The sequence below is a fragment of the Pseudorca crassidens genome, chromosome X (genome assembly GCF_039906515.1).
Source record: "Pseudorca crassidens isolate mPseCra1 chromosome X, mPseCra1.hap1, whole genome shotgun sequence".
Classification (NCBI taxonomy): domain Eukaryota; kingdom Metazoa; phylum Chordata; class Mammalia; order Artiodactyla; family Delphinidae; genus Pseudorca; species Pseudorca crassidens.
The window spans coordinates 134,394,759-134,405,840 of NC_090317.1; the positions used below are offsets into that span (position 1 = coordinate 134,394,759).

The 11,082-nt window shown below is 60.1% G+C and overlaps 1 protein-coding gene across 1 annotated transcript; it reads right to left on the reverse strand.

The window, feature by feature from the left end:
* Positions 1-248: 248 nt before the first annotated feature.
* Positions 249-10,715, reverse strand: LOC137216486 (short stature homeobox protein). The gene is made up of 5 exons (XM_067722530.1): positions 10,334-10,715; positions 6,652-6,860; positions 2,716-2,773; positions 2,527-2,615; positions 249-1,036 (listed from the first exon to the last, which is right to left on the reverse strand). Exons 1-5 carry the CDS (start codon positions 10,605-10,607, stop codon positions 791-793), a joined length of 876 nt encoding a protein of 291 aa, XP_067578631.1. The 5' UTR covers positions 10,608-10,715; the 3' UTR covers positions 249-790.
* Between the last annotated feature and the right edge of the window lie 367 nt (positions 10,716-11,082).

Here is an 11,082-nt window from a genome sequence, read left to right on the forward strand (position 1 = left end):
AATGTCCATTCGGGAATCGAAAACGGGAAAAGCTCTAAAGCTGCCTGTCCTACGGCACAAGGAGTCCTGAACCTGGTGCTCTGGGGCCAAACGTGTGCATGAAGACGGGGAGTCAGCAAGGTCACAACGTGAAACACTGAGGTCCCCACGACCACCAGTCTTCAATTGCGTTTCGTTATTGCTACCTTTCAGGCGGAGGGGAGGGGGGCGGGCGCGCACACAGAGCACAGGGCCCCTGCCTCAGATGCAAAAGTCCATATTGAAATCCACACGGGTCCTGCAGCTCCTCGGATGAAATTGAGTTCACGGCAGTGAATAAAATTGTTGGCATCCAAGCACTGGCAACTTCAGCGGAGACCAGCCCCAGATCTTTCTGTGTAACAGACTCTTCAGATCTTGGAAAGGCGTGTAGGAGGCCGCATGCACAGGGTGGGAACTCCGGCAGCAGAGAAGGACGCAGCGCCACGGGGCTCCACGTGGCCCCGGGGTCCCAGGACGCACAGACGGCGTGGTCGAGGGCTGACCTGGGTGGTCTGACGGTCACCTCCTCTCTCTTCCGCACAGTCTCTGCGAGGCTTTGGCGGGGTCTTGCGGTCCTGGGATGCCCCCTCCCGAGGCCTGCCAGGGGCCCCGGGGCTGCCCCAGGCGGGGAAGGCGCTGCGCCCTCGCTCCGGGGTGTCCGCGCGGCTGTCGGGGGGCGCGGAGGGGTCGAGTGCAGGACGCAGCGCGGACGGGGTGGCGGGGCCAGGGCGGGCGTGGGTCCGGGGCAGGCGCGGGGCCTGGCGGCGGGTCAGAGCCCCAAGGCCTCGGCGTGCTTGCGCGCCTTCAGCCGCAGGTCGGCGATACTGGAGTTTTTGCTGTTGCTCTTGGCGGCGGCGGCCACGACGGCGGCGGCCGAGGCCGAGTCGGCCAGGGATGCGATGGGCAGCCCGAAGGGCGGCGGCGGGAACATCAGGTAGGGCGCGTGCGCCGCCAGGTGGGGGTGCAGGTGCGGGTGGGCGTGCGCCACACCTTCCAGCTGCAGCTGTGCCTGGACCTGCGAAGGCAGAACCCGCACGGTGAGGACGCGACTTCTAGGGGGCTTTCCCCCCTCGAAGACCCCCCCCCGAGGGCGTCTCCTCTCCCGGGGAGCCATCGCCCCTTCCCCCGCCCCAGGGACCACCACCCACTGTCCTCGGGACACCCGGTGCCACGACCGGGTCACTGGCCGCTTTGGACAGGACCAGAGCCGGGGAGTCGGCACAGATCCCCGATGCTGTAGCATCCGAGCGTCTACAGCTGGTACCTCCTCCTCTCCAGACCCCCGGCTGATTCTTTGACGCATCCCCGACTCAGGGTCCGGCCTTCGGCTCTGGCTTCCCCCCCGCCGCCTTCCCAGGGACCCGGAGTCCCCGAATCTTCCAGAAGCACAGCCAACTCTGCAGGCTCCAACCGCCTAATTTCACCAGGACCCAATGGCTGACCCCACGTCGTCGGGGCAGCTGTTCCTGTGATGCTGAGGGGCCACCCCGCCCTGGGGAAGGGGTGCTGAGGGGTGGAAGATGGGTCCAGCCGCGGAGGTGCGGGTCCAAGGGAACAGGGCTCGGACCTCTGCCCTGCGCACGGCAGCCCTGGACGCCCTCCCAGCCTTGGGCGCCGTGACTTTGAGGGCGCGTGGCCAACACCCCACCCTCACCCCATCTCCATGTTGTCATCCGTAGCCGACCCTCCGGGCCGGGCCAGGCCCACTGGACCTCGTGCCCCTCAGCAAACCCGGGTCCAGCTACAAACCCAGGCCTCTGCCCCTAGGAGCAAAAGTGCTGAAAGAGGAGGCCACGCCTTCGCTCTGGCCAGGGCACAGCCAACCCACCAGCGCGGGCACGCCTACCCCCCATGCTGGGGTCCACAGCCCAGCCCTGCAGGCGAGTGGGCGTTGCGCTCTAGCCCCGCGGCTCCCTCCTCCCACCCGACGCTGGTCCAGAGCAGGGGCGAGGACTTTGGGGCACCCAGTCTCCACGAGGCGGTCTTCCGACCCCCTGGCCGCCCCCTCCTCCGTGCAGCGCACCCAGCGCCCTGGACCCTCCCTGCTCTGCTAGGAGCTGGGCGGGACGCCCCCCACTGTGAGGTGCGCGGGGGAGGGGAGGGGGCATGGAGGCCCAGGTCCAGGAGGGGCACTGACACCCCCAGCGAGGCCCTGGGCAAGCTAAAGCCGGGGGTTGGGTGTTGACACGGGTCCTCAGGCCCTAGCGGTAGTAAACCCCTCCCTCCCGCCAGGCGGTGAGCGAGTGGGTTGTTCCGGGTGGGTGGGGATATTTTCCCTCCGAGTTTTGTGAAACTGTGCTGGGGTTTCTGTCCTAGCCCTCCCAAAGGTAACTCTTGGAGATTTTCAGCGTGGTGTTAATACGTGCCAATGGGTTTATAAATGTCCCCCTTGTGAAAGCGGCCTCTTTGCTTCAGCGGGGGTGGGAGGCGCCGGGGCGGCGCCGGGACTGTTCTGTTCGAAAGGAAGGAAGAAAAACAACAACAACAAAAAAAAAAACGAGCTACCTGTTGGAAAGGCATCCTCAGGGCGCCCATGTTCACGTAGGGTGCCACCCTGCAGGCGTCCAGGTGACTGGCGGTACCCAGAATAACGCCTGCGAGGAAACACAGGAGGCGTGAACCCCGCCCGCTACTCCCAGCGCCTGGCGCGTCTCCCCACCGCCCCTGCCTCCACGCCCGGCCCCTCGCACCCACCTTTATGCATCTGGTTCTCTTGCTTGCGGCACTTGGCTCTCCGGTTCTGGAACCAAACCTGGGAATGAGCGGACAGACGTGCACCCCCGTGAGCCGGCCAGGCCTTGGCGAGCGTCAGCGAGGCTTTCTTTCCCGACACGCCGGACGGCGCGCAAGGCGCTTGGGGTTCCTGTCCCCAGAAGGCTGCCTGCCGCCCCTCCGACCTTCGTCCCCGCCCCCTCCCACCCCAGCACCGCGTAACTGGCTACCTGGAGCTGGGAACAGTCCTCACCTAAGTGAGACCAGAGTTTCAGCATCCAAACATTGAAAGTGAGGAAGTGGGTCCTCGGATGGCGTGGAGAACTTTCCATCGTTCTGTGTGGACATTCCCCCCTCCACCCTGCCACGCACCGGTCCAACCTGACCTTCCACCCCGACGTTCCACCTTAGCCCCCACCCACCCACCAGGAATGTGGGGGGGCGCACAGGTGGATACACATCTCCAAATCCAGCCCCCTCCCCAATCACGCTCAGACACCCTGAGTCCAGAAACTTGCACGATCTCCATGCCCTCCTTGGAAGCCTGGGGGATCCCAGTTAATATTACAGAGTCATGAACGTCCTTGATCTCTAAAAACCGGATGCACCGCCCAAAAGTGCAGGCTCTGCACTGCAGGCACTCGGCATCTCTAAGGACATCTGATTCTTGCGGCGCCCTATCCAGAGGTGAGGCAGCGAGCGAAAGGTGTTGGCACCCGCCCGGCCTGCCTAGCTTCAAGGCCTGGCATCCCCGAAATGCGCCCTCCCGCGCTCCCCATTCTCATCCTCCCCCCTCCTCCAAACAGCCCTGGTCCTGGCCCTTGGTCTGTCACTCATGGAATCTGGAGTCCCCTCCCTCTGTGTTCTTAGGCACTTAATTTTTCCTACCTGGCTTTCTCCAAAACTTTCCCTTCACACTCACTCACCCTATTGCCACAATGGCGGTCACTGACGGTGCAGGATAATTAGCACAAAGAAAGCCTTCCCCTCGGCCACACTACACTACGCCTGGTAGCTCAGGGACCCTGCGTTGTTCCAACCCCAGGGCCTGGGGCCACTCCCTGCTCCCACGCTGCCCGGAAACCTCAGCTCCCGCGGAGGTTGCAAGCACCCGGGAGTCGAGGAAAAGCTGAACTTTTCCATCTCAGCCTCTTCAGGGCAGTTTTCTATCCAAGGCTGAGCCATGGGCCCGCCTGTTGGAATTGGCTTTCCACGACGTTGGAAACCTCACCCAGCCAGGCTCTAGGGAAGCTGGCAAACTTTGGTGTTGTTCCCCGGAAAGTATTTCCAAAACAGAAATGCTGAGATTCACACGTCTTTACTCCATTTCCAAAGCCTGCACTCACTTTCCTGCTCCCACGTCCCGCCGCAACTCTCCCCCCCACCCCATCCGGCTGGGACGAGACTCCTTTCCCTTTCGGACCCTTCCCTTCCTCGGTGCCTCTTTCTCCTTGGGGTCCCATACCCGTCCTCAGGAGAGCGGAGCCAGACGTGCAAACTCCGCTCCCCCTGGAAGGGCATTTTGCAAAAACAGAATCCTATTTAAATCTAGAAAGCAAGCTCACTTTCCCATCAGCGGGGGAAAGAAAAAAAAAAGATTATGGAGAATAAAAGTGATGAATTAGCTGCGCGTTTGGCGATAATAAATCAGTCTTGGGGTGATTCACGATCAATTCCAATTAGTCCTGAATATGCTAAGTAAAGCGCAGTACAGTGGTTTAGACAGTTATTTCTTCATTAAGAACCGGTCACTGATTTCTCTCACAAATGCTGTAATCTGATTTCCTTTTGATTTCCATTACAGACAGTGAATAATGACATTTAATTTAGCTCTGCGCCATAAACCCAAAGATATTTGTTGTAATTAAATTACCACCACTCCTCACTGTGGTCTCATAACTTTCGATTATAACCCTGACAGCTGGGTGATGTGAGTTTCCAGTACAACACTAAAAATAAAAGGTTAATAAGCACCAACTTCCAAAGGACCCTCAATTTATTTACAGCAAATTTCCACTCTAAATTGAAACTCTATCCTCTAACAACACAGGACAGGCTGTACCGAAAAGGATTACCAAACAGGTCACAGACAGGATTAAAATATAGTGCATTTTCGTCTCTTCCTTTTGGTGTCTCCCCAGCAACCCCCACTTCTGCACAGCGGGGTACGTGTTTTAACTAATTGGTTTTTATGAGCACTTTCTGCCTTCTCTTTATTATACGATTCTTTTCCCTGTGGCCAAAAGGAAATTATTTCTTTTTTCTCTTCCCATGTTTATTTTTATTATTATTTACAATCGTTAAATTTTAATTCACCTTTGGATCAATAGGCTTTCGTTTTCTACTACCACCCTCCCCCCCCCTTTATTTTAGGGCTTTTCTCAAGATCTGCAGCCACCCAAGAACCAATTTTCTCCCAACTCGTTCTCTCCTGCTAAGGCGCTATTCAGTAATAGACTACTGAAAGAAATAGTGTGGAATTAAATTACAAGTAATTTATTTTTATAGAAACAGTACATCAAGGCCTGGGAGATATTACAGATCTCAGGCAGAAAGGCTGTGAAATGACATAAAAGTTGATGTCCCCTTCAGCAAAAGTTTAATCTTTTCATTAATTTATATGGTGCAGCCCCATCGATCTTTCCAGAGAAAGGTGGCCAGTCTCCCCCGCCCTCCCGCCCCCACTTGCTGAGGCCACAGATGCCCGGAAAGATTCGTTTGGTGAGAGGGTCCCCAGAGCTACTCTGCCCGTGGTCCCAGCAATGCAGAATGGTCCTGGGAACCCCTGCAGCTGCACGGAAATCTGGACAGACTCGGGGACTGTTGCATTTCACCTTAAGCAGCCCCTTTCACCGCACCGACGGGGAAAGATGGAAGGCATGAGGGTGCAAACACCCATTTTTTTTTTTTTTTTTACAAATTAAAGATTTTTGTGAAACACTCTCTATAAACGCTTTCTGTGTTTTCGTTTCTTCAATACAATCCGGGTGAAGTTGTGTTTGTAATGCTGACCCTATACCAATAAGAAACCCGTTCTTTCAAAGCCCTGGCTTTACATGGTTCCCTCCCCTCGTTGGCAGTATTAATTCCATTTATTTAAATAACCAGTCCCCAGAGCCCAGGGACCCTGATCCCTTTTCCTTCTCTCCCCGGCGCTGCTGTCCTGCCCAGAACCGTCAAAGCCGACGGAAAGCCCAGCAGAACATCCAGGTCCGACCTTCCGGTGGCGGGGACGGGGGGCGCGGGGGGGGCGAGTCTGCGGTACCCGGACGAGGCGATTTGGAAGAGAATCTTTGCTCTCCACCCCCCAATAAATAAATGAATGCATTTCACGCAAACGTTTACAAAGCCCGAGAAAAACGAACCGGGAGCGTCTCCCCCCGCCACCCCCCCCCGCGCGCACGTGCGGCGAACACACAGGGCCCCCTTAGACGGCAGCTCGCCAGATGAGGCATCACGACTTCATGCGTCCGGTCCCCGCCCCCGCGCCCCCCCTGCCCCGCGCCCGGGCTAATCCGACACCGCGCGGGCAGGACCCGCAATCCTCAAGACGTCCACCCGCCTCTTCTTCCCATCTCTCTGTTCCCTGCAGTGGATCGAGCGGGCTGCAGAGGAGCGGGTAAGACTTTGGCGGCGACGGCGGAGCGCGGGGGGGGGGGGGGGGGGGGCGGGCGGGGGGAGGAGAGGCGAACCAGTGGGAAGAGAACAACATTCCTGATGAGCTGGAGGTGCAGGGCGAACCAGCCAGGCAGGGCGCAGGAGACCTGACCCGCGAGGCCCCGGGGCGCCTCCCAAAGCCCGGCTCCAGCCCCCCCCACACGGGGTCCCCGCGCTCCTGGAAGGGCCCGGCGCCCCGGCCGAGGTGGCGCGTTCCGGCCGCCCGAAGAGCGGGCGTCGGGGCCGGGCCCTCGCTCTCACCTGCACGCGCGCCTCGGAGAGCCCCAGGCGCTGGCTGAGCTCCTCCCGCATGAAGGCGTCGGGGTAGTGAGTCTCGTCGAAGAGTCGCTCCAGCTCGTTGAGCTGCTCCAGCGTGAAGTTGGTGCGGCTGCGCCGCTGCTTCAGCTTCGTCTGCCCATCCTCGTCCTCCGACTTCACGTCCTCGCGCTTCTCCTTGCAATCGTAAATACCTACGGGCGGGCCGAGGGCACAGCGCTGAGCCCACCCCCCGGCCCCGCGTCCCCGGCCCGGGCCGCCACGAGCCCCTCCGCCGGCTCCCGCCCAGCCAACCGCCCCCCCCCCCCCCCCCCCGCCACGGCCCGGCCTGCGGATCCTGCGCGCCAGGGAGAGGCCCCGCGCGGGGACGCTTGGGTGCGACGTGCTGAAAGCCTGTGTGTGCTCGCGGTGCAGGGACCTCGGTGGCAAACGCGCCCTGACGCAAAGCGGCGTCAAGTCGATAAAGCAAACTCCAGGGCAGGACGCGCTGTTTTGTAATAACTCGAGCCCCGGCGCCGCGGTGTTTCTTGGCCTAATCTCTGAATAGTTTCCTCAATTATCCTCTTCGCCTCTGTTGACATATTGACATAGCCTAACCTTCTCTCCCTTCCTTTTCTTTTTTTTCTGAATGGGAGTGGAGTGTTAAATATTAAGTCAAAGAAGCTTAGGCAGAATCGCCCAAGTGTCGGGTCCCTGGCGGGGCGCCCGCAAAGAGCGCAGGGAGAGCCCAGGCCAGGCTGGGGTCCAGGCCCCCCGAGAGCCGCCGCTCCCGCCTGCAGCGCAGCAGGACAGGGGCCGTGCCAGCCGCCAGCCGGGCCAGAGCCTCCCTCAGGACGCCGTGGAGGCGGGCGCTCGCCCGAGCTCACCTCCTTCTGACCAAGAAGCGCAGCCGTATCTTAAGGCGGGCACCCTGAGGTGCTTGGGTTGCACACGAGAGCGTGGTCCCTTGACTTCCGGTTTTGTCCCTCGGTCTCTTGGACACACATTCTCACTCCCCATCAGGACGCCAAGAGTGACACTTTCTTAGGTCCAAACATTATGAGAGCAGCTATATTTGCTGGGGGAGCGGGCAGGGTATCAGGCAGACAGCTCAGGATTTAGGAGATTCTAACCCAGACACCTCTCCTTCCCACCGCTAGGAAATGCAGCCCCTCACCAAGCTCAGGGATTTAAAATAAAAGTTGGCCCCCGGTTGCACAGTTGGTGGAAGCTGCATTTCAGCTCCCCTTGCGTTTTCTTGTGCTTTTTCTCCGATCATAGGACCTGCTGGCTGCAGGCAAAGAGGACCCCCATGCCCTCATTAGATGTCCCCTCTGTGTCAAGAAGAGGGCGGCTTTCAGGATGCTCTATCCAAGGAGTCTGGGGTTACACCCGTTCTGAGAAGCCTCTTAGCAGTAAGCCCAGAAACTTGCAAAGGGTGAACACCCAGATCCTCTGCGGGGCCAGGGAAAAATCCGGGCACCCAGTTCCCACACACGCCCCCCCACCCCCACCAGGGTCCCTGAGCTGGACACCAGAACCCAAGTCCTGAGTCTGTCCGAAAGCCTCTCCTCACGGCTTCTGAGCCCTGGACACTCAATCCCACCTCGGGGCTTAAAGCCTCCCTCACCTCCTGAAAGGGATGCATTTCCAAGAACACCTTATTTCTCCCCAATGGGAAATCCTTTCCCGGAGGCGGCCCCAACGCCGCTTCCTCCTTCAGGTCTCTTAACGTCGGAACCCCAGGGATTGACCCCAGATGACGCGCTGGCCTTCAAAGTCCTCCAGAACCCGCGGCAGGCTGTGCAGAACCCACAGGCTGCCGTGCCTGGCTCAGCGGGGTCCGCTGCTCAGGCGCCCAAGACCTCTGGGTTTCTCCCAAGCCCAAGCAGCTCCCTCCTCTCCATTTTGCTCCCGTTCTGCAAATTCGGCCTGGGGCTCAGCCCTGCCAGGGGTCTGCACACCCAGGCAGAAGGGAGAAGGTGCAGCTGGGGTTTTCCTAACCCCTTCCTGCTGCCTGTACTGCTAGCCCTGTCTTATTTTCCTCTCTCCTTCGAAAAAGGCCTCGATTGTACTCTGCTCTCCTTACACGGGCCTTTTTGCAGGGTCCCCCTGCCTTGGCTGTCCAGGGTGAGAGGAAACAGACAGAAGAGGGGACTCAGCCTCTAAGGCGGATGGGGGAAGCCGTCAGGAGCCCGGGAGGTCAGCCGCCCGCCGGGTGCTGTAAATTAAATGTCAGCTCTGACAAGTGCACAGCCGACAGACAGCCGTGTCTCCATCAGAGCAAACTCTCTTTGTAGGAACCATAAAGCCGGGTGCGTGACGCCTCGCCAAGGGGTGAGCCCCGAGATACGGCAGGCCAGGCTCAGGCTGCCTGGGCTCTCAGAAGCCAGGGGCTTACTCCTAAGCCTCTGCCAGCTTTCTGCTTCCACAAGGTCAAGGTCTCCGAAAGCTGTCTGGGTCATCCACTGGGCTCCAAGGCCAGCACACCTGGACTCTGCCACCAAAGTGCAAGGGCCACAAGAGCAGGAGACATGGGGTCCCCACTCTCCGGCCGTGACCTCTCTCAACACGGACAGAGAATGAAACAGGACCCAGGAGCCACATGGCAAGCTTCTGTGTTTCCTCTCTTTGTAGTGAGAAATAGACCTTCATATACTTTCAAATGCTGCCCCCTGAGAAATAGAGCCAATTTTATTCCTCTGATTTACAGCTGCTGGTTGCCCTGTTTGTACGGAGATTCCCCCGGGTTGGGACCACCGCTGTCCAGCTGGGAGAACCCTTGTAAACATGTTTTTTCCCACCCCCCGCGTTCAACTACAGCGCAAAACGCCGCGGAGATTTCGGGGGAAAGCAGCGGGAAGGAGGCCCAGGACGCAGCCGGCCTGCAGCAGGGCCAGCTGCGCCCTGACAGTCTGGGGTAGGGCGGCCGCGTGCGCGGGGCCACGAGCCTCCCCGGGCCCTTCTGCCCCTTGTAGACCCTGACCACCGGCGGGCACGCGGCTGGTTTTAATCTACAGGCCCGCGTCAGCCGAGATCCAGCCCCAAGGTTCAAGGGGAAAGTTTTCCCTGAGAGGAAACCACGCGGAGGGGCGCAAGAGGGCGAAGAGGCGACGGAGCGCGTGGCCTCCCCGACTGCCGGCCAGCGCAGCCCTCAACGCGGCCCATTTCGAGCTCGGGAAGGCGCTTGGAGAGAGGCGTGTGGATCTCTCTGCGGGCGTGGAGGCGGACGTGAGACAGACCGGCAGGCAGACAGGCAAGCGGCCGGTAGCCCTCCAGCCGACCTGGGTTTACAAGCCCATGCACCCGATTCCCCCCCCAACGCGGGAAAGTTCCCGCTGTGGAGCCCAGTGCCAACGCCCAGGGAAGCGATCCTCCGGCAGCGCGCGGCCCCGGCCGCTGCCCATCCTCGGCGCCTCTGCCTCTCTCCTTCCCTGCTTCCTCGCTTCTCCAGCCGAATCCTCCCCTCCCCCGTTTGGTTTCTTTCTTACGAAAAAGACTGGCGATGGATTGCCGGGGCCTTTGCGTCCGAGCCGTGGCTGTACATTCAGCGTTTGGGGTCGAGCGGAGAGCGAACCGCGGCCCCCGGGGCCTCTGCGCGCGCGGAGCGAGGGGCAGGCGGCCAGGCTGGGCGGCGAGGAGACGCCGTCCCCGGGAGGGGCCCGGAGCCGGCGTCCGGAGAGCTTACCTTCGGCAGCCCTCCCCGAACCGAACTCTTTCAGTTTGTCCTTGTCGTTGTCCACGTGGTCCTTAAAGAGATGCACCGGACAGTGGCCGCTGCCCTCCGTTATGTCCTGGAGGCTGGATTCCGAGACCCCCAGCTCCCGGGAGCGCGCTAGTCCGCTCTCCAAAACTTCCCTGTAAGTGATCGAATCCTTCTTGCCTCCGCCGCCGCCGCCGCCGCTGCTCTCTTTGCTCTTCTGGTCAAAAGATTTGGATACAAAAGCCGTGAGCTCCTCCATGGTGGCCGGGGGCTGCGGGGGTCCGCGGGGTTCGGCGGGGCTGGCTGGGAGCCGGGCTGTGGTCCGCACGCCTCCCGCGCGGACACGACTGTCCGTGTGAGGGTGGACCTCTCCTGCTGTTATTTATGCCTTTCAATTTGCGATCTCACTATTTATACACGGCTACGTCCGCCCCACCCCCAACGCTCCCTGTCTGCAGCAATTACAGCTCCCGGCTCGGCGGCGGGCGCACGCAGAGACGCTGTCTCTCCCCCACCTCCAGTCCGGCAATTGGCTTTCTTTTCATTTCATCACTGTTTGGCGTCTGTGCACCTTGGTGTGGAGAGGTAAAGATCAAGTTTTTGAAGGCAGAGAGAGAGAGAGCGAGAGCGAGAGAGAGAGCGCGCGCGCGCGAACGGGCGCAGGCGCCAGTTCCCCGAACAGGTATCCGCATTCTCTCTGTGGCTGGCGGAAACGAACCTCGAGGAGGAGTTTA